At 42.2% G+C, this 23,519-nt stretch overlaps 3 protein-coding genes across 5 annotated transcripts; 2 read left to right on the plus strand and 1 right to left on the minus strand.

The window, feature by feature from the left end:
* Window positions 1-6,785, plus strand: dnase1l4.1 (deoxyribonuclease 1 like 4, tandem duplicate 1). Of its 2 annotated transcripts, none has more exons than XM_084027369.1 (10): window positions 1-208; window positions 2,837-2,922; window positions 3,158-3,246; window positions 3,608-3,694; window positions 3,878-3,990; window positions 4,261-4,373; window positions 5,045-5,202; window positions 5,562-5,658; window positions 5,997-6,081; window positions 6,399-6,574. In XM_084027369.1, exons 2-10 carry the CDS (start codon window positions 2,842-2,844, stop codon window positions 6,428-6,430), a joined length of 855 nt encoding a protein of 284 aa, XP_083883495.1. In that variant the 5' UTR covers window positions 1-208; window positions 2,837-2,841; the 3' UTR covers window positions 6,431-6,574. The 2 variants fall into 2 exon arrangements, with proteins under 2 accessions (XP_083883495.1, XP_083883496.1); XM_084027370.1 differs by having other exon boundaries at window positions 12-208; window positions 6,431-6,785.
* Window positions 6,786-9,316: 2,531 nt separating this feature from the next.
* tma7 (translation machinery associated 7 homolog) lies at window positions 9,317-11,613 on the minus strand. Its single transcript, XM_084023664.1, has 4 exons — window positions 11,473-11,613; window positions 11,020-11,075; window positions 10,546-10,633; window positions 9,317-9,793 (listed from the first exon to the last, which is right to left on the minus strand). Exons 1-4 carry the CDS (start codon window positions 11,486-11,488, stop codon window positions 9,759-9,761), a joined length of 195 nt encoding a protein of 64 aa, XP_083879790.1. The 5' UTR covers window positions 11,489-11,613; the 3' UTR covers window positions 9,317-9,758.
* On the plus strand, window positions 11,612-15,772 carry ccdc51 (coiled-coil domain containing 51). Of its 2 annotated transcripts, none has more exons than XM_084023582.1 (7): window positions 11,612-11,748; window positions 12,879-12,972; window positions 13,056-13,275; window positions 13,447-13,584; window positions 13,767-13,931; window positions 14,425-14,631; window positions 14,961-15,772. In XM_084023582.1, exons 2-7 carry the CDS (start codon window positions 12,968-12,970, stop codon window positions 15,555-15,557), a joined length of 1,332 nt encoding a protein of 443 aa, XP_083879708.1. In that variant the 5' UTR covers window positions 11,612-11,748; window positions 12,879-12,967; the 3' UTR covers window positions 15,558-15,772. The 2 variants fall into 2 exon arrangements, with proteins under 2 accessions (XP_083879708.1, XP_083879709.1); XM_084023583.1 differs by having other exon boundaries at window positions 11,627-11,740.
* Window positions 15,773-23,519: the final 7,747 nt, after the last annotated feature.

Genomic DNA, 23,519 nt, shown 5'->3' on the forward strand with positions numbered 1-23,519 from the left:
AGTCCACAAGGTTTTCACTTGGTTGGATCCTCACTGGTGGTAAACTCACTGGATCTAGAGGTAGCTTTGGCAGCAGCACATTCTCGTCCTGTAGGTGAGAGAGGACCTCGTCTTTGTTGTGTTTTTCCCCTCACGCCGAGCTGCATACCAGAGAGGCCTCACAAGACTTTGAGACAAAGAAACATCTGTGGGCCCGTAAAAACAACAGGTGAGTTGAGTACAGATGTGACGCACTGGTAGTTTTACTTGGCTTTTTACCGCCACTTTATTTTTGGAAGACAAAGTATTAAAATCCTGAGTGTAACACACTAAAACCACAATGAATCAACTTGTACGAGTAAAATTCGACTGAAGCGAAGGAGCTTGTCTGAGATAAAAATGTATTCGTCTTTATCTTGTGGTGGAATGTGACTGAGTACATTTACTCAAGTAGTGCACATTTGGGTTATTGTACTTTCCTTTAGTCCGACATCTTTGGTTACTTCTCAGATGACAAACCAAAGGAGGAAGTGTTCTTCTATGTGTTGAGAATAATCCTCCTGCTTGTTAAACTAACTAAAATCCAGTTGGATCAGCTGGAAAACATTGTCACACAGAGCTGAAACCTGGGCCGTCTGTACAAACATATGACGATCATATGATGCATTGCTGTAGATTAAAGTGTATACAAACAGTAAAGGAGTTGTACCAGTAACATGCAAAACATGCATGAAGCTCTCACTTTAAGGTAGAAATGTCTGACTGAAAGAGATAAAACTCGTCAGGGCGACACTGATGTCTAATCGCAGGGATTACAAAAGTGTGTGTGCGTACGTGTGTTATCAGCTGCAGGATCTTCCGATCACTTGGCTGAGTAGCAGGACAAATACAAACTAGTTGGACAGCCTCCACACCACACACGCAAACACCTGTTTACACAGATTTTAAGTGTTTAAACACTTTTTTTCCAGCCACAAACTGTTTAATATTGTAAAACATCATGAGAAATGCTCATTCAAGTGTAGCCAAAACTACCTGGCACACAAAACCACTTGGTGGTTCCCGGCCAAATATGTCTCTGTGATAACATTTTAGCCGTGATGATGCAGAAACCGACTCACAAGGTGAGAACGACACCGATACAGCAGATGTTTGCTGCTGCTCACTGAACGAAGATTGTCCTCTTTGACTGACAGCAAAGATAACAAGTCAACGACATTCATTTTACTCCATTTACATTACAACACATTACACAGTATTTACATTACAACACATTCCTGTGGTGAGACACTAAACTGTCCTCGGGCTGCTCATAACACTGTTTGGGTGCTGCTGCTGATGGTGTAAACATGAAGAAGAATATTTCTAATGAGAGTGTGTTTTCTTTTAGTTGTTCTCCTAATATTCCTTTTTTGGTTTAAAAAAAACATTTTTATAAAATGATATAATATATATCATATGATTATTATAAATATTACATTTCTAGGTGTATTTGAACCACTTTTTTTCACTGAAGTATGAATAAATATACTGTTTTCATTGTGGGTTATCACTGGTAGTGAAATACTGTATATAAAAATGATAAATACCAGAGTAAAAATACTACATTAAAATGATTTGATTAACAAAATGTACTCCTAATTAAAAGAAGCATGTAGTCATTATGCACAATGGCTTCTAAGTAACAATAATATTACATTCTTTAGATTCTAATATCACAGATATGGTGAAGGTGAGTTAAATTAAATAATATATAGACTCTTGGAATGTTTAATTTAAAACAATGATTTTTGAGCATATGTGATGAGATACACAGTAGAGAAGCTGTTTGTCTCCGAGACACTTATTTATTTACAGTGGTGAAAGTAATGTCTGATTTGTATGCGTTTTGTTTTTCCCAACATTCTTTAGCGATGAAAGGTAAACAGACCTGTGTTAAGCAAACGTCTGAGGTAAAACACAGTCAGATCAGCGGAGCAGATGACGGGGGATTTGTTAGGGGCGTCGCCAAGACTAAACCTGTCTCAACAGGTCGGGAAAAATGTTTTCCTCAGACTCTCTATAGAACTTAGTTAAGTGTAAACAGCAACTTTAAATGTGTTAACATGGTTTTTATTTTGGAGGGGGAAAAAAGAGATAAAAGCTCCTTTGCCACCGTATTTGTGTTAAAATTGCAACCCGCGTGGAGCTCACATGTTCAAAACATTTTAGCTTTTGTCCAACAAAAATCTAAGAAATATTGTTGTTTAAGAGGCTGGACCCAAAGATTGTTTGAGCAGATTTGCTTCAACGATGATTAAATTATCAAATTAAATGTTTTTTTCTGTACTTTCTCAAGGAGTCACACAGTGGTGTGATTTTATTGTATGAATGAGACATTATTAATGTTTAATAATTTAAACTGACCTCAAAAGCAAAACACTAAATAAAAACCCACCAAATGTCTCCAGTTGCTAAATTAAACCATTGATACAAAAGTTATATGTAAAAACAAAATGCCATGAGAATTGGCATTTATTTTTTTTTTTAAAGAATTATTTTTTAATTTGTTCTTTTGTTTGTTTAATTTCATAAAATAATTTCCTCATGTTTTGTTCCTGTGGCTCATTGATATAAATATTTTGTTAAAACTCTTCTTTCATCACCCTGACCGTTCTGCATTCTGTATTTTGTAGCCTGGGCCTCAGGCGAGTTAAAAGGTTTAAAGGTTTTATGACGCGCACACACACACACACACACACACACACAGATGTAACAGCATACCACACATGCCTTACATATTTAACCATAAAAAGACTTGTTAAAATGGCACTAATATCCCTTCTCTTCCTGTCTGTCTGTTTTAATCTCTCTGCAGCCAACATGAAAATAGCAGCTTTTAACATCCAGAAGTTTGGAAAAAGCAAAGTGTCGGATCCAGATATCCTGGATATCATGATCAAGGTAACAACGCCCAGTGGGAAAACACACACACAAACACAATTTCCATGACGCCAGGCGGCAAAATCCAGTTCTGAAAGTCAACTCTGAATTGCCTTAAACATTATCTCTACTAGCAATCAGGGGGCGACCCCTCTTGTTGTAAAAAGAAGTCTGATTGCATGGATGTCTCAAAGAAAATTACCCTACTTCTCTCATGATTTATTATCTCAGTAAACACACCCCTCTCCTCCCCCAGATCGTGTCTCGATATGACATCATTGTGATCCTGGAGGTCGTGGACATCAGCGGAGAGTCTGTAAAAATCTTCCAGGATGCACTCAACAAGTGAATGCAAGCTTTGTTTCTGAGTTGATAATCATTATTCTCTGACCAGGAAGTAATTTTCTCTGTTGAGAAAGAAGCTGATGTAAGCAGTAAAAGTGTGTGTGTGTGTGTGTGTGTGTGTGTGTGTGTGTGTGTGTGTGTGTGTGTGTGTGTGTGTGTGTGTGTGTGTGTGTGTGTGTGTTGAAAAAAGGCATGTTAGTTTGGAATTTGAATTTCTTTCAACACACGATGGATGCAAATACAGAATACAGCGGTGAAGAGATGTTTGATCTAACTTTGACGCTCTGTAAAGGGAGATTAAATTAACGTTTACATGTCTATCTGTCCGTGTGCCTGTCTGTCTCTCTGTCTGTCTGTCCAGAGCCAACAGGAAGCATCACTTCACTCTGAAGATCAGCAGTCGCCTGGGACGAACGCGTTACAAGGAGCAGTTCATGTTCCTGTACAAGTGAGCGTTCACCTGTAGCAGATTCTCACTGATTTTCCATTAAAAAAAAGAGCTTTAAAAAGCGAGGTCTAATATAGGGTCGGCTATGGGGCCGCAACTGAGGGAGATGATGAATACTGAACATTTGTAGCTGACAAACATTATCCTGTGTGTGTGTGTGTGTGTGTGTGTGTGTGTGTGTAGGGACGACTTGGTTGACTTGGTTGGCTCCTATCAGTTTGATGACCTGGTGACTGAGGGAGGAGACGTTTTTGCCAGAGATCCCTACATCCTGCGATTCAGATGCCTCAGTACAGGTAAACAAGCCTATATATAGGCCTATATATATATATATATATATATACACCTTCAAAATATTTTTTTTAAATAATGCCAGTTACCACCTGGCCTTTGATTACTCCAAAACTTAATCCCAAACCTAAAACAGTGTGACACAGTGGGAACGGGTGGGCTTCCCGTCTATATAAAGGTGTTTGTGTGTGTGTGTGTGTGTGTGTGTGTGTGTGTGTGTGTGTGTGTGTGTGTGTGTGTGTGTGTGTGTGTGTGTGCATATGCGCCCACCTCAGTGCTGAAGGACCTGGTGATGATCCCCGTTCACACCAAACCAGATGACTCGGAGAAGGAGCTGGATGAGCTCTACGATGTCTTCCAGCACGTCAAGAAGAAGTGGAGGACTGATGTAAGGAAATGTCATATTTAGTATGCTGCCTCCTGCAATGCACATCGCCCATCAATGTCTGAACAATGCAATAAAAAGACAATACAACTAACTAAAAGATATTAATACATTGTTGAAATAGTTAAAAGTAACAAGACTGAGCTAATAGATAAACGGTTGAAATAGTTAATAAAAGTAGCAAGGCTAAGATACTTTATAAAGAGTGGAGTTTGCTTAAAGTGGTGGATGAACAGTTGAAATCATTCGCAATGGATAAACAGTTGAAATAGTCAGCTAAAAGTAGTGAGCCTAGGCTAATGGGTTAACAGTTGAAAAAAGAAATAATTAGCTGAAAGTGACAAGGCTAGGCTACGGGATAAACAGTTGAATACTTTGCTAAACTAGATGGATAAACAGTGGAAATTGTTAGATGTTGAATAGCCTCAATACTGTAAAGGTAAGTATTATAAATTGTTGAAATATATAGTTACAAGAATTGGAAATATTGTTGAAAAAGATAGCTAGAAGCATTGTGTAATTGATTGAAATAGCTTAAACACACCTGCAACTCCAGGTGGTGAAATCCACAATTGTGTTCATTGTCCCCAAAAAATGGTTGAAAACACCTGATCTAACAGCAAAGAACATGAAAATACTGTTGAAATGGATTTAATTTGAAGTTTGGTCTCTAGAACGTGATGATCCTGGGTGACTTCAATGCTGACGGCAGCTACGTCTCAAAGAGTGAAATGAAGGGCATTCGTATCCGTAGCGACAAGAACTTCCACTGGCTGATTGCTGATGATGTCGACACCACGGCAAACCCCCGAAACACGCACACATACGACAGGTAAAACTAACAATTGTGGTGTTTGAATGTAAACTGTCACCAAGTAGTGTAAAAGAGCTCTACCTGCACCAGCTTTACCCCTGTTTCCAGTCTTTATGCTAGGCTAAGCTAACTGGCTGCACCCTCACATTTAATGGACAGATATGGGAGTGGCATCAAATATTCTAACCTCAGCAACCTTTTCCAAAAAAAAAAAAAAAAAGTGAATTTGCCTGAAATTAAAACTAACAGCAAAACTAATGTTTTAATGGTTTGTTTTTCCGCTATGCCTTTTGTCTGTTTGTTTTTTTAATTGTAACCGTTTTGAGGAGTTTACATTTATATTATAGTTTTTGCTGTTTTGCATCGCCTCTCTGCAGGATAGTGGTTTATGGAGACGACATGGTCCAGGCTGTCGTACCAAACTCTGCCAAACCCTTCAACTTCCAGAAGGCGTATGGACTCAGTGAAGAACAGGTCTGTCTATTAGCTTTCCTTTCCCCCGTTATGAAGAGCCTGATGGTGTTTTCAGTTTGTTCGCTTTTTTTTAAACATTGATTGCGATTGCAATCTAATCGCACCAGAGTTCGAGTGGCGGATTCAAAAGAACTGGTCCAAATGGGCACACACTTTAAGAGGGTGTTCATTCTGGTGAACATACATTACTCTTTACACAGTGGGATCATCTTCTGGGGAGCATGAAAGTGTTACTTTTACTACTAGTTTAATTCTGTCCAACAAAGATTGGTTCACGTTCATCAAGAATTACATCACAGCCTTCAACCGATCAATCAATGAACATTGTGTATTTTCAGGCTCTGAACGTGAGCGACCATTACCCTGTGGAGGTGGAGCTGAAGAGCCTGACTCAACAGCCTAACACAAAACATGAAGATAATGGTAACTGGTACAATTATACACATACTTATCATGGACTACTTTCAATGAGTAGAAAATCAATATTTGACTTGGAAAATGGTGGTGTTTTTTTGTTAACAACGTTGCTTCACCAGCTGACTAAGTTGAAGTGCTTTAAACAGAAAAAGCTGTGAGGTGAGGTTTAGAGATGCTGGTAGGTGTATTCACTTGACTGTTGTAGGCTTCCATTTTACAAATATAATAGGAGTATTGATCTTGTCCCTACCGGAAAGTAGGGACCATTTCCCCATTATGTCGTGAACTATCAGCCTTTCTAACCTGTGCTTTTACGACTGCAGGACTCAGTGGATCATGTGATTTTACTCTGTAGGCCTGGTACAGCTTGAGTCGTTGCTGCCACGGCTCGCCATTGTGGATGAGGATCTGCTCGAGCTGAAGAAAGAAAACCTGCTGCTGGAGAGGGAGAAGCTCAGCCTGGAGATCCAAATGCTGCGGATGAAGATGGCCCAAATGAACAGTGGAAATTAAGTTTCAAGTCTGGAGGCCAAAAGACCCAAACAGAACAGTAAATTCCTAAACCCATCACCTGCAGAACCTCTCGCTGCTCAATGGACACTGCATTTGTTCTGGGTTCAGGCCACTGTACTGGCATTCTTTCAACCCTTTGACCTCTTTTCTGTTAAATGTGATTTCAAATATATTAAAAGCCTCATTTGCGACATAGATGGACGTATTATCTACAGATTACACTCTCGGCCAAATGTAAATGTGACCTGACAGGTTTGGATATCAAGCTGGTACAGCACACAAAACTCTCAAAAAGAAAACCTTGAGATATAATCAATAAAAGTCTTTAAGAGCTCTATAGAGGTAGAAAAACAGGCAAAGCAATCTCTTGGCAAGATTGTCATACAGGTAACTGAAGACTGGTCTGAAAGTCATACTAGGACAAAAAAAATAAAAAAATAAATAAATAAAAGCCCACCTGACAAAAGGTCACGAAAAGATTACATTTTACATTTAGGGCATTTAGCAGACGCTTTTAAACAAAGCGACTTACAATAAGTACATTTGTCGAAAGAAAGAAACCACAACATGTCATTGTAGATAAAGTAAGAGCGAAAAAATAGAAAAAAGTGTCAGGTCCTCATCTGAGTAAAGTAGTAGCTGTTCAGTAAGCATTCCTTTAGTACAACAGTGCTATGATCAAAGTGCTACAGGTAAGAACATAGAAGTGCTTTATTATTATTATTATTTGTTTTTTGGAGGGATGGGAGTGAGTCATGCTATGCTGAGTCGAGGTGATTTCGGAAGATGGCAAGTGACTCTGCTGTCATTGGTCGGGAGTTCGTTTCACCACCGAGACACCAGAACAGAGAAGGGTCGGGACTTTGCTGAGCGACATTTGTTTGATTTCAACGATGGCTGTACCAAATGAAGTAGTGGAGCGAACTGCTCGCATCAGGGCGTGTGGTTTGACCAATGTTTGGCTGTAGATGGGTGCCTTTCATTGATGGCCTCCAAGGCCAGTGCAATCATCTTGAATTGGACGTGGGCTACAACAGGGAGCCAGTGGAGGTCTAGAGGAAGGGGGGTCACATGGGAGAATTGTTCTGTGGATGAGGAAAGAACAGTTGAGGAGAGAGTGGAGGGAGAGAGGGATTTCAGGTTGTGGTGGGTGGTGAGCCGTAAAGGGGAGGAACGTGGTGGACTTTGGTCACAAAGTGGTGGTCGGACACAGTGAGCGGGGTAACAGAGTGCGGAGGAGCCACAGGATCTTGTGAATACAAGTTCAAGTCGTTTCCTGGTCCGGTGGTTGGGTGGAGAGGGGGAAGAGTGCGAGGTCAAATGTGGAGAAGAAGTTGATGAATTCAGATTGATTCAGAGTGCAGTTTTCCTGGGTGGATGTTGAAGTCACAGAGGACGACAAGTGGCCAAGTGGACAGGACCGACTGGGTGAGATAAGGAGTCCAGTTCCTCCTCCTTGACCCGTTCGTCTTGGGGAGTGTGAAAATGAGTAGGCAGTTGAGAGGACAGCTGGTGTGGCAGTGTTTTCTGGGGTGATCCAGGTCTCCGTAAGGCCAGGAAGTGGAGAGTTTGCAGAGAGGCAGACGCTGAATGGTGCCTGCCTTCTTGACTAGTACTTCAAGTTCCGTAACGGTGGAGAATGGTGGGTAGTAGAGATTGGATGGGTTACAGCCTCGAGCCATGGGTCTCTGGTGAAATCTTCTCTGGTTTTATGTCCTGGCTGGGATAGGACAAATGGCTGCGATGGGCGGTGGTGGATGAGTTGTTTGGACTTCCTCTATGGACTCCCACAGATCGACTCCCTCGTCTTTCTTCGACAGTCTAGGCTCCCACAGATCGTCAGTCTTCGTTTGACTGTGACGCTGCAGCTGACACTGTAGTGACAAGCTCTTAAGTGCTCGGTTTACCTCATGCAGGTTTAGCCACTCCTTCCAATCAAGTCTATTCACTACAGCTGAGATGGCGGAAACTAGGAAATTGCCCACTAAGTATCAACAGCTTCACGAGAATTTACACAACATAGTATCTAGACAAGACTAAATATTACAACTAGCTCTACTCACAGAATGCCTAAACCCAGTATCTACAATTACTTTCCGACATACCAACAATATCTAATGCAGCTTCCTTCCTTTCTTCAGACAAAAATGTAACGGAATAACAGTTTACTGACTGCTCCTTATATGCAGGTTCAGCCGCTCCCTCTAATCAAGTCTATTCACTACAGCTGAGCTGGCCGAAACTAGGAAATTGCCCACTCAGTATCAACAGCTTCACAAGAATTTACACAAAGTATCTAGACAAGGCTAAATATTGCAACTAGCTCTACTCGCAGAATGCCTAAACCCAGTATCTACAACTACTTTCTGACTTACCAACAAGCTTAAATGCCTCTTCCTTCCTTTCTTCAGACAAAAATTTAACTGATGAACATGATGAATTAAATTACACAAGACAAATTATCAGAAATGAGGTAACACAATGGTGATTGAGCGTTTGGCTCACTGATAGTATTGCAATACTACATTTCCAAAAATTAAATGTTGCCAGTGTAAGTACAAGTGCACACATGTTAGCAACAACATATACTTAAAAAGTACCCAAAATAGAATGACTCAGTATGCAGACTGTTGCATTTGAAAATGTATAATTATTGATGAACTGTGACAATCAAGCGTCACGTTTCAGTTGGTAAAGGTCGAGTCAAATCAAGAATTCAAACGGCAAAGCAGTTATTACAAAAACTTTATTAGTATCTCTCTCCTCGCAACGTTACAATACAACAAACATCAAAAGAAAAAAAAATACACCTTGGAGGTGATTTGTGTTTCTGATGTTTAAAGTTTCACAGCCAAAAAACAAAAACAGTGGGAATCCGGATTTTTTTCCTCATTTCTGAATGTCAGTGTGTAACCTCTAATTAAATGCCATTTAGGGAGTTATGATGTTTCTACTGGGCAACAGATATTCCTGGTCCTTGAAATTCTCAAAGATTATTCAAATCATTTTCTTTCACTGGTTAGACAGAAAACACCAGGGCATTTTTTTGTGAGTTTGATGGGGTTCATGCATAACAGAGCAAAACGAACTTGAGTCTTGTCAGCGAGAGAACGCGCCTGTAAGACAGGGAGTAAGGCAGGGGAGCAGACAAACATTGTCAGCTTCTTGTCTTACTTCTTGCCTGATTTTTTGATGCCACTGCTGCCTGCAGGGAAAAAAGAAACATGATCATAAGCATTTTTTCTTCAAATTGTGCGTGGAAGAAAACCTTATTGAACCAATTCATTTGGCACTTAAAGGGCGCACTCCCACCAAGCCCAGTTGATCTGTACCGTGCCGAAGCATATTGTTCCCCTCCCAGGTCCTCCCACGGCCTGCACTCACATTGCTCCAAGCCCAACCAGGCAATATGACACATGCATGGCTTTACATAAGCCCCTTTTAAGACAAGACGATTCTGCCGTGATGACGGAAAGGCGAGTCAAAATATGCCACGAACTGCGCGCAGGTGGCCGAGTGTGCGCATGCCATGTACACACGTACGCATATGCAGCCGACCACGGTTCGTATCCCGGCCGGAGGTCCTTTGCTGCATGTCACACCCCCATCTCTCTACTGTGTTTCCTATCTGTCCACTGCTAATATAAGGCGTTTATGCCAGAAAAAAATCTTTAGATAGTGTTTAGATAGTACCCTGCGTTGCGAAATGAGTGAGACGCCCCACAGCGCGGCCGCGGTCTCGTCGGCCATGTGACGTAGTCACTGAACGTCGGAAATCCGATTAGCTCGATGCATCAAAAGAACTAAGGAAGGTGAACTTTTTTGCTCGTCTCGCCGTACTCACACCAAAACAAACCGAAATTTGGGGCTCAATCGTGCTTGGGCACAGTACGGATTGCCTAGTGTGAGGGCGCCCTAAGTGTCACACACACGCCATGACTGCTTTTCTGGTCTTACCTAGAGGTCCTTTCCCTGATGCTTTGGCCTTCAGTGCTTCCAGGGCCTTCTGATCGTCCTTTTGCTTCTGCTTGAAGGCAACATCATCCTACAGACACACAGTCAGGTGACAATCCTTTCCATTACATCACTATATTCCTCTCTCATTTGGCCTGCAGTTAACATTTATTTGTGATAATATATATCAATTAAGTTCCACAGGTTTCCAGAGCCAAAAACGACAAAACCCAAAAGAAATGTACATGTAAATTCATTTTTTATTTTTTACAAATAGGTACTCTGACATTTTAAGATGCGATTTAGGGCTCTGGGAAACTGCGATGCCTGACGTTGTGTAGACTTAAGATTAGAAATCAGATATGTCCATTCCATAAAGAACATACCGGTATGCAATGTGCAAATAGCAATACAGAAAAAACAGTGATCAGATTAACTCCTAATGAAAGTAATAGTGCAGTCTGAGAGGACACTTACATCATCCATTTCCTTGGCCTGTTTCTTGGGCGCCTTCAGCGGTTTCTTTTTGCCTCCTTTGAACAACAAATTCAGAAACGTTAGTTATTAGTGGTAAAACAGCCCACTTTGAAATAGAAACGTTTGCGTGTTTGTTCAGTATTCAATATAACGTAACCGCTTCGCACAAGCCTAATACACTGCGTCATTTTAGAATGTACGGTATAACGTTGACCGTAGCTACATCAATAACACAGGTAGCTAAGATTTCGTTTAAATTAGAAGCTAGAAACATTGCCTTTCACGTAGATATTTCCCGACAACTCAGAATTAAAATGTGGTGTGCGTTATGAGGATCGCGCTGTCTTTAGCAGCCGTTAGCTCGCTAGCTAATCCAAACACGTTACGCTGAATTTTTTTCACGAAGTCAAAAATATTCTTTTTGGACGATTGTCAGATGAAACGACGTCTCACCATCTCTTCCAGACATCTTTAAAACTCGTCGCACCGATTTAGGATAAATGTATGTATAGTTTGTCACGAATACAACCGGTTGTCTGTCTAATCCTCGCTGTAAGGACCCCCCGGTGAACTCTGAACCGGAAATAGAATGACCGTCTTTTGCCGGAGTGAAAGCTCAGCTGAGCCGGCATCCTGATGTCAAATGAAAACGGCTAACCAGTTCGCCAAAAGAAGCTGCTTCCATATGCCATGTGTGCCCTGACAACACTGAAGAGAACAGGTTTCTATGTATGTATCTACCTTGTATATGAATGAAATAATCACATTTTTCACGTTTTATGTCACTAAAAACATCAGTTTACTGGTAACTGTTAGCAACTACAAGCTAGCTAGTTAGAATTGAAGCAGGGGAATAGACAGAACAGATAACCTTGGAGGAAATTTGTTATGTAAATTATACTAACGATATTAGGCCTCCTCAAATCTGTCTGGGTATTCATTTGATGTATGTGTTGTTACCTACAGTAATGGAGGAAGTATTCTCACCCACATTGTGAAAATACTCTGCTACAAGTAAAAGTCCTGCATTGAACATGCTACTCAAGTAACTGCATGTCAGTATAATAAGTTGACAGTGGGATTTTATGTCATGTACATAAAATATTTAAGTGAATTAAGTAAATTCAATGTTGTTTAGCTGTATTAGAATATTATTACTCATGCGTTGATGTAATGAAGATTTTATTTTTGCAGTTGGTTTAGGTGGAGCTCATTTTGAACAGTTAACTAATGATTGTTTTCATTGTTGATTAATCTACTGATTTTTAAAAAAAATAATCGATTGATTAATTGCAAACAATCTGATAATTGTTATAACTTCTGTTAAATTTACCCAGAGCCCTCTCTTTGTTTGTTTTGTCCAACTGACAATACAATATGCATTAAAATAAATACATTTTCTCTCAATCAAATTGTTTCAACTTTGCTTGTTCATTTTCAGATGTTTTGTTGATAAGAAAATACTAAAGGAACGCATAAATACCTCAAATCTGTGTTTAAGTAAAGTACTTGAGTAAACTTAAGTACATTCCACAACCAGTCGTTTGCCTATGACAAGTGTAGTTCACCATGGGTTTTAGGAAATCACTCATGTTGTATGTACTGATGTACTGAAAATCCAGTTAGTTCTTTTGCATTTGATTGTAATTGAGGGCCCTTTACATTGCGGTGGATAGCGCCTAAATGTCTAAGTAATATCACAAATATATCACAAATGCAAACCAGCCAGACTGCCTGAGATTGTATCTGAAATAATAATGGTACGATCCAGTTCAGTAGTCAGATCCCTTTGCAACATTCACACTTGATAGTTTATCAATCATATTATTTAAATGTTTTGACTGTTTTTTTTCTCACAGGTGCCTTTTCCAGCGTTGGCTCTGTAGCTGCATTGAAAGTGAAGCCGTGACTGTTTTTAAAGCTGCATTTCTGACTTCTGCCCCATTCAATGAGGTACTCTGCACAATGTAGTTCATAAGAAAGACGTGAGTTGTTTTTTCACCCTGACGCTGACGATAACGTCTTTACTCTGTCAGGTACAGAGGAGCTCAGATCTGTCTCCGGGCTCACGGCTCTGTCGGGTTCACGGGTCTGTCCCGCCTCTCCCTGATTGGATCTCTGCCTGGCAGATTTTCTCTGGCCCGGACCTACAGTGCTCACCAACAGCCCGGCTCCCCCCCACCCACCAACTCCACCCCTCCTGATGGGAAGGGCGGAGCCGAGGTGGTGAAGGAGCGTGCCGTGGCTGCCTTACAGGTACAGGAAATCACTCTCCTGACTTATAATAGCTTTCCAGACCACAGACACCACTGATTTATTTCAACTGAATTGTGTTATAAACACATCATTGTCATCTGATACTGCAAAAGAACATACAACTAAATTAAAACATCGCCCTGTTTTTCCCCACTTCTCTCCCTCCTCCAGCATGCGGGTGAGTTGGGGCGGCAGTGGGGTCAGAGGTCGGCTCAGACAGCCTCTGCCTCAGTCAACCACTGGTGGGAGAGATATGAGGAGTTTGTCGGGCTCAACGAGGTCCGCGTGGCCCAGACCAAGGTCACTGAGGTCAGCAGACAGTAAGAAGCAGGAAACCTTGGAAATCATGCTCATTAATCATGCATGTTAATAGGCAGTGAAAACATCTAATGATCTGCAGACTCTGAGTTCTAATTGGTGTCTTGCATTATAGAGGAACTCCCAACAAGTTATTGAGGACAATAATCTTAGACATGATTTGTGTCATCCAGGCTGAGGCAGCGTTCATGGTGGCCAGAGGGATGGTGCGTGAGGCTCATGCCAGCCTGGAGGCCCTGCAGGGCAGGTTGAAGGAGGTCAGAGACCGGCTGGACAGAGTCTCCAGGGAGGAGGCTCACTACCTGGAGCTAGCCACGCAGGAGCACAAACTGTTGCAGGTTAGCTGACCGAAAAATCCAAAAACAACTCGTGATGTGTTTATTTATGTTCTCTGGTGTCACAAAGAGCTGTCTAAGATTATACGTTTTATTAGACCGCAAATCTACCAATGATGAAATGCTGGTTATGAAAAATGATTCATATTTTATGGTTACACAAGTTGCCATGGTTACCAAATGACTTGTATGGCCTCAGAGCCTACACATCAATTATAACAAGGCTTCCTGAATATATTTTAGATTTATTCATGCTAAAATCACATATCTGGTATCATAAAATCCTATCGTTGATTAATTTGCTTTCACACCACAAGTGTGATTCACAGCTTTCACTCCAGCCCACACAAACTACTAACTGGGCCTGAGTTTGTTTGAACCAAACCAAGCAGGTTAGGTGTGAAAGCACCGCCAGCATTAATCTGATTATAATAAATGATAGTTAATGAAGTTAACTATCAATGAACCACCCTCGTGCTCTGACTCCGGACCACAGGAGGAGCGTCGCCTCCGGACAGCATATGAGAACGCAGAGGGTTCGGAGAGGGAGAAGTTTGGCTTGTTTTCAGCAGGCGTCAGGGAGAGCCATGAGAAGGAGAGGACGAGAGCAGAACGCACCAAGAACTGGTCCGTCATTGGCTCGGTGCTCGGAGCCCTGATCGGTGTCATGGGATCCACGTATGTCAACCGCGTCCGCCTGCAGGTGAGGAGGAAGATGATCGCCGTCGGATTCATTCACTCATCGTTTCAGCAACTAATTGTAACATTTGACATTTTGACTGATCAGAATTTAGTGGTCAAAGGTCACTGTGACCTCACAAAAAACGTTTTGGCCATAGCTGAAGAATTGATATGCTAGTTTTGACAATTTCACACAAATGTCTAACAAGACATTGTCAAGTGATGATATTTTGGAAAGATATGGATTTAAATGCAAACCTTAGAACCGCGAGGCTATGATTCGAGTTTCCCTATGCAGTTGTTTCAGGACACTAGTGTGCATTGATACATCCTCATCTCTCTCCTCTGTAGGAGCTGAAGAGTCTGCTGCTGGAGGCCCAGAAAGGTCCAGAGAGCCTGCAGGAAGCCCTCAGAGTCCAGGCTGGAAACCACCGTTCCCAGCAGGGCGAGCTCCGGACGCTCATCGACAGCCTCAGGGTCGCTCTGAATGACGCCATCTCACACAGGGACATCGTCCTTCAGGACAAGACAGCGCCGACCCGAGACTCACCCACGGTGCCTCTTTCAGCCTTAAAAGACCTCCAGAGGGGCAGCCAGAAGGCAGAGTCCATTCTGGAGTCCCTCGGGCCGCAACTGGGACAACTGGACCAAGGACTCGGTAGAGTTGAGGGAGAGCTGTTGGCGGTGAGACGGCTAATGGAGACCAGACCGCAGCCTGAAACCCAGGCTGTTCAGCCGCAGGTAGCAACACCAGTGAGTCCAGAGAGACCAGAGAGGGAGGTAGGGAGTCAGTGGGAGTCAGAGGCGGTGGTGAGGCGTCTGGAGGAGACCCAGAGGACACTGGGAGACCGAATCAGGACAAACACACTTTACAACGCCGTGTTTACCTACACGGCCACCGCCATTACCATCTCTGCCGTCTACCTGCTAACCAAAGCAGCTGGTTAGAAGACGTCTGAATACGCCCACATGCACTGTAAGACTAGTCACTGGAAATTATAATGAACAATTATTATGTCAGAATATAACATTTACTTGATTGGAAGTAATCAACAGTTTTTGACTTCAGCTTATCTTCGACTGCTGCTGTTGCACTAATAATAAGAACAATTTGTATATAATCATATTTCTGTGATCTCAAGATAAAGATGAACTAAAAGGAAGTTGAATGTGTGTTTTAATATTGATGTTGAGCTCTTTGTTTTTTTTCCTGTAAGCTGATCACTGTGCATGAAACAGTGTGTTCTGCTCAGTGTTATTGTTTACTCAAGGAGCATTAATGTAGCAGGAAACCACTATTTGCCATGTGGAGTCAGGTCTGCCTGAGCAGAGAATGACGTCAGAAAACAGGAAACATTCTGGAACCAGCAACTGTGTGATTTTTTACCTTAAAAATTACCTAAACTATTAATAACTTATCAAGCCATTGTGTTGAGGCATTATCATATCATGTTATTAGTGATTACCTTAAGAAAGATGATGTAGTTCCACCAGTTGCCAGTAGGGAGCAGCAGCAGAACCTGTAACATGAGGTGAAACCTGTTGCTGGTACACTTCATTGCTAAAATTATGTGGACACAACATACTGTACGTGTGTGCAGTTTACTATTTAAAAATGATTGATTCACAGAGGAAAAACAAAAGTGTTGCAGCAGCACAATGACAAAAATACGTACAGATAATTAGAATAAAGTTACAAATAAATCATTAGGAATATATCAAATAATAAGATTAATTTAAATAGAAACTGTTACAGCAGTGAAGTGGTATTACAGTTTGTTTAGAAGCAGCAAAGTAAGAGTATTATTGTACCCTCTTGTATGACAGCATATACAACTGAGTAATGATATTTTGTATTATAATACACTAATATAGCATATCATGTGATAAAACACTAAAACTGATTAAGAATGTATATGGAATATTTAAAGTTTAATAATGTAGTTTAACATAATATGTAGTGTAATAAATATTACACTACTTTCAACATGACAGCTCCCTGCCAAAAATGTGTTTCCCATTTTGGTGGGCAAGGATTTGACTGGTCTGCCAGAGCCCTGACCTTGACCCCCCCATCCAACACCTTTGAAATGAACTGGAACGCTGACTGAAAGCCAGACCTGATCCCCCCAGCCCCCACATCAGCGTATGACCTCACCGGTGCTCTTGTGGCCGAATGGGAACGGATGAAAACAGTTGTGTATCTCTTCACACTGTCCAGTGTTTCTCTCACATTGCTGGTAAATCCACTGCAGCAGGTGTTGGGTCTCAATTTAGCACAGTGATGAACTGAAGGCTGGAAACCTTTTATTATGCTCTTTGTAGTTCATACTGGATAAACAGTACTAGATGGATAGATAATTTTATTAATCCTTGAAGGAAAATGAAATTGCCATAATAGCATTACAAATAACACTATATTGCTATGGGAGAAAACGTGCATCAGCAATAATAGAAAAGCAAAAAATCTTTGTCTCCTCTGTGCAACGCCTTGGTCGGCAGTTAAAAACTACAGGAAACGGTAATGGCCCCCCACTTGAATTAACAGACAACACATTACAGTTTGAGCTACACGTCATCACTTACATAAAACTGAAAAAAAAACCTGAAATCTGAAAACTGATCGTTGCCGTCGAGCCCTCGACCCGTTTGATGAGTTTGTTGGAAAAGGCAGATTGGTTACACCTTGGTTACCTGGTTACCGTGGACATGTGATCAACGTTTCTCTCCCCACCCCACCCCTCTGGTGCAGGTCAGTTTTTCCAGTCTTTCCTCTTTTCGTCATGTGATCGGGTATATCCATGACCTACTGCAATGAAACACCTGGAGGACCACTGACAGGTTACAACCTTAAACCAAGTCTTCAGCATCAAATGTAATGATGAACATTATGGGGATGGGCAACTGTTAACTGCTTTAATGGAAATAGAATAAGAGTAGAACGGATAGTGAGCTGTTTTCTGTGGTTATGTAACTAGTACAAAAGAAAATGCTGATCGCTGTTTGGCGGCAGCACACGTCATTGTGATGTCACAGCAGCTCACCAGGAAGAGAGAGGAGGCAGCTCTGGAGACGGATGTCTGGCTGGTTTGTTAGGTATCTTGTTAGCAAGCTATCTAGTTAGCTAGGCATCTTTATGCAAACTTAATATATTCAGGGTCATTCACTCTCCAACATCACTTTTTCTTTTAAAAAATGATCAAAAAATCAAACAAAGCCTGCGGGTTTTATGTCATGCACAAATACATAGCACTTAGGTCTCCCATGATGCAGGGGGTGTAAAGATGTTTATCTTTAATGGTCACTCAAGCTAGGTTCCAGAAAGCAAAAAAAAAAAAAACTGTTTCCGGGTGAATCTGCTAAAATGTGTTTGAAATGACTGGGCGCGTTTGGGATCGCATGCATTTGCGCCGATGCATGCACGAGACTTGAGAGGATCCGCCGGAACTCGTCATAAACACGCCAAGTTCCCACCACGTCAAGTCGGACACAGGTGCACTTCACAGACTTTTTATTTTTTATTTTTTTATTTAAACTTTATTAATAATTGTATACATAACAAAAACTATCGCGCCAGGGGAAACTTCACGGACTTTGCACAAAGATTATGGCCTGCCCAGTGGCGCTGGCTTTCTTCGTCGCTGACGAACTCGAGCCGAGGCATTTGAAGTCCCGTTGTTGACGGAGGCTGAGGAATTTTCTCACGTGGGAAATACCACGTGATAATTCTAACCAACTAGGGCAACGTTGAGGGGAGTGTCTTATGTCCGCACTTATTTCAGACCATCTGCAGAGAAAAGCATGCGAAGGGAGGTACCTGGAGATACCGCAAGTTTTTAAAGTCATGTGACATGTCGCAAAGGGAAGTTATCACCAGCATTTGTGACGTTTTTTTCCCAGAATGCCTTGTTTTGCGAGGCAAATGCATGCGCATGCTTGATTCCAAACAAGCCTAATGGTAGCAGTGATCAGAATGTCCCAACTCCCTCAAGAAAAAAAAAAGGCGCTGTCACACCCTGATTGGCCCAGAGGGGAAATGCACCAAGCTGCTCTCACGTCTTAATCAACAACCTGCACAACAGGTGATCTGAATAATCCAGTCATCTCGAGGAGAATGTGACATTCAGCCAAAAGGAATGAAAGAAATGACAGTACCAAACATCTTTGAAGTACGAAAGAATGTTGGATTGTATTGCTAAAAGAATTCACTTAACCACAGGTGTATAAAAGCACGTACCTAGGCTTGCAGACTATTTCTACACACAAAGAATGGGTCGCACGCAGGAGCTCAGTGAATTCCAGCGTGGTACTGTGATAGGATGCCAACTACAACAAGTCCAGTCGTGAAATGTCCTCACTCCTAAATATTCCACAGTCAACTGTCAGTGGGATTATAACAAAGTGGAAGTGATTGGGGAAAAACTCAACGCAACTCAGCCAAGTGGTAGGCCCGTAAAATGAGGGAGCGGGGTCAGCGGATGCTGAGGCACAGAGGTCGCCAACTTTCTGCAGAGTTAATTGCTACAGACCTCCAAACTTCATTTAGCCTTCAGATTAGTTCAAGAACAGTGAGTAGAGAGAGCTTCATGGGATGGGTTTCCATGGCCGAGCAGCTGCATCCAAGCCATACATCAGCAAACGCAAAACATCGGATGCAGTGGTGTAAAGCATGCCACCACTGGACTCTAGAGCAGTGGAGACGCGTTCTCTGGAGGGACCAATCACGCTTCTCCGTCTGGCAATCTGATGGACGAGTCTGGGTTTGGCAGAGGGGGGGGATAATGGTGTGGGGTTGTTTTGAGCTGGGCTTGGCCCCTTAGTTCCAGTGAAAGGAACTCTGAATGCTTCAGCATACCAAGAGATGTTGGACAATTCCATCCTCCCAACTTTGTGGGAACAGTTTGGGGATGGCCCCCTTCCTGTTCCAAAATGACTGCACACCAGTGCACAAAGCAAGGCCCATAAAGGCATGGATGAGAGAGTTTGGTGTGGATGAACTTGACTGGTCGTCACAGAGTCCTGACCTCAACCCGATAAACACCTTTGGGATGAATTAGAGCAGAGACTGAGAGACAGGCCTTCCCGTCCAACATCAGTGTGTGACCTCACAAATACACTTCTGGAAGAATGGTCAAGAAATCCCAGAAACACACTCCTAAACCTTGTGGAAAGCCTTCCAGAAGAGTTGAAGCATAGCTGCAAAGGGTGGCCCGACGTCATATTAAACCCTATGGATTAAGAATATGATGTCACTTAAAGTCATATGCGAATCGAGGCAGGTGAGCAAATTCTTTTGGCAATATAGTGTATGTATACTTGGCATTGTGTTATGTTTTCGGATTTTATACCTGCACACACTTTCCCTACTTTGTACAACAAATGCTGCACATCGATGTCCTTCAGGATACACACAATGTGTGTGTGTGTGTGTGTGTGTGTGTGTGTGTGTGTGTGTTTACTTTTGGTACAAAGTATATTTAGATGCTCCTTGTTGATAAGTGAAACTGGTCTATATTTCGCATTTTTTCTGTTATTGCTGTTATGGCGTCAGTGCTATGGATTGTGGGATATCCCCTAAAGCAAATTCTGCAGAAAGGTCAACAAGAGAGACCATCAAAGACTTGTTCAGCCCTGAGACCACGTGGACTTGGTCAAAGTCTGTGAGTATTTGAGGAGAAGCGTTGGAATTAGGTCACTGGGATATTAATGGTCCAGCAGCTGACTGACAAAAGAAATCTTTAATGGGCCGGCAGTGAGAAAATAAAATCCTGCAACAATAATGCAATAATATATGTTCAAATTGTAAATCTGTAGTTCATATAATTTAGTCTGTTTGATGTATTTCATGACACCATAGCGGAAAAGTTGTATAGCCCTCGCCTGTAAAAACGTTGAAACATTAACGTCATTATTCTGTTATCTTTGCAGATCAAAGTAACTCACCGACTGTGGAAATGTTTAAGATGATTTGGTTGTAAATACAAACACGTGTTGGTCACGTTTAAATATGTTTTTTAAAACTTCATCAATTATTACTAGGTCTTGTATCTTTCTATGATATGGTTACATGCAACTTCCACCAGTAAAATTGTTGATATATGAATGAGAGTTAATTCCACATCTGTTTAGTAACGTCATGTGGCGTTATTTGCTGTCAGCTAAAGATAAGTGTCTAAAGGACATGACTAACATCCATGTTACGCAAAAACAATATTTACACACATCACCAGTTTATTATGAGACAAGGCTCATCCATCTACAGGTAGCAGATGGTTTTGTTATTAGCTGGGACATTTAGAAAATAAGCTGTTGTTGTAGATGTATATACGTGTAATGCTGTCCACTGGTAGCCCAGTAAAATCCAACAAGGTGGTTATAGCGGCCCTTTGTCACTATCGACGCACGCTGCGGTTTAAAGGGCTTTACGCGTGCCAATGTAAGTGTAGGTGTATGCAGGTGTAGCCAAAGTGCATGACACAGCAACTGTCCAGTCAAAGCTTCTCTTTTTGTTGCAAATTTATTTATACAGCCGACTCGAATACTCACTAAACACAACAACACATTCTCTCTGTGGCATAACACGGCATGGCACGGTCAAAACCGTATGAGTTCCTCAGCGTGCGCACCTGCGCTGATTACCCACCTACATTTATCACTTCAGGCCAATTACCTGAACAGAAATCGCCACCTACTGGCACAAAATGTGTACAACATTACAAAACAAAGAAAATGACCGATTTGGCTCCTACAGTGGTCTTAAGGTGTGTTCCCACCAAACGCAAAGCAAATTTTCAACTCGTGTTACTCCCGTGGGTTTGACTGCAGGATAATTTGCATGATGCTAAACGCTACAAAGAGGTGGGGCTTACCTCCACCAACAAGGTTTCACCAATCATGGCTGATATAACCACTATTGCTGGGGGGCCCAGGACAGAACCCTGAGGGACCCCAGTAGTGAGCGGACAAGGTTCTGACACAGATCCTTCCAATGCCATTCGTAGTACCACCATGCGAAAAATTCACTGTGTTTGGCGTGAACACACCTTTAGTGCAAAACTATATGAAATTAGAATCTAAAAGTATCTGGATCAAGAAAATAAAATAAAATTTGTTTTTTTTTCTAGTTCTTTTGTTTCCTTAAATTAGACATCCACCAATCATCAATCATTTCTAATTATTTGAGTATTCAAAAGGCAAATTCTGTCTAATTAGGCTCAAAAATGTCATGTTGTGTATGCTGGCCCTGACTGACACCGTCATTCCTCTTGAATCAAACAAGAGGTCTAATTCGGGCAGGAAGTTTTTTCATTTATCGGCGTAAAAACAAAGCAGCTCATACTGAGGAAAAACCTGTAGAGGAAGGCTCAGTATTCATTAAGAGGCAGCAAAGCTGAGAGTTTTTGCCTTTTACATCCTAACTTTACAGCTTGTAGTAAATGTTTCAGTTTTAAAAAAAAAAACTAAAAAGGAAGAAGCAGATTTAGGGAGCATTCATTTAAATAGACTGAGGGGGGAAATCTGAAGGCAAGGAAATTCTATTCTACTCAATTCAAGTTAGTTTGAGTTCAAGCTCTGCTGGAGTTCTGGGGTGAGCAAGTTCAGCAGACTGCTAACAGGGATTAGAGAGAAGCAGCCTCTCTCTGTGTGTGTGTGTGTGTGTGTGTGTGTGTGTGTGTGACCTCTGTTTGAGGTCCACTCATTGACACAGGGTCACAGGGTCGAACGTGAGTGAATGTGTCTAGACATGGCATGCTGTATGTGTGTGTATGAGTGTTTGTCCTTCTCCCTGTGTGAGGACCAGGGTAAGTTGTGAATAAGCGAGGACATTTTGTCTGGTCCTCACACATCCTTAAGACGTTTGAAGGTTTAAAGTCGAGTTTAAACTGCATTTCCAGACTATCAGGCGTCTGTATGGTGACTTAATGTTGACTTAATGACTTAATGCTTCTGTTCTCACTCTTCACCAGATCACTAGGTTCTGTAATTATATCGCATGGATTCTCCTACCATTGTTGCGCAGATGACACCCAGCTGTTTCTCTCTTTTCCCCCAACCTCTGACACTCACATTGCAACTCGCACTGTCTGGCTGACATCTGACAACTGCACATCACCTCAAGCTTAACCTGTATAAAACCGAACTCCTCTTCATCCCGGGGAAAGACTGCCCTCGCATGGACCTGTCGGTCAATGTCGAGGGCATCACAGTATTGCCTTCCTCAACTGCGAGGAACCTGGGGGTAATCCTCGATGACCAACTATCCTGCACCCCCAACATCACTGCTGTGGCCCGATCCTGCAGATTTGCCCTCTACAATATCCGCAGGATTCGGACCTTCCTCACAAAGGATGCAACGCAACTCCTGGTCCAAGCACTGGTCATCTCCCGCCTTGACTACTGCAACTCTCTCCTGGCTGGACTCCCGGCCTCTGCGACTAAACCACTGCAGCGTATCCAGAACGCTGCAGCACGCCTTGTCTTCAATCTACCCAAATTCTCCCATGTGACCCCCCTCCTCTGTGACCTCCACTGGCTTCCTGTTGCAGCCCACATCCAATTCAAGACGATGGCACTGGCCTTCAGGGCCATCAATGGAACGGCACCCATCCACCTTCAAACACTGGTCAAACCACCCCCTCGAAGCGAGCACTTCGCTCCTCTACTTCAGCTGGCCGGCTAGTACCACCATGCTGAAATCAAAAAAATGTCGCTCAGTAAAGTCCAGACTCTTCTCTGTTCTGGCGCCTCAGTGGTGGAACGAACTCCCGACCAATGTCAGGACAGTAGAGTCATTTGCCATCTTCCGAAAAAGGCTCAAGACTTCACCTCGACTCTACATAGCATGACCCACTAACACCCCCCCCCCCCCCCCCCCCCCAAAAAAAAAACAAAAAAAACCCTTACCTATAG

Source organism: Eutrigla gurnardus, assembly GCF_963514095.1.
Source record: "Eutrigla gurnardus genome assembly, chromosome: 2".
Lineage (NCBI taxonomy): Eukaryota > Metazoa > Chordata > Actinopteri > Perciformes > Triglidae > Eutrigla > Eutrigla gurnardus.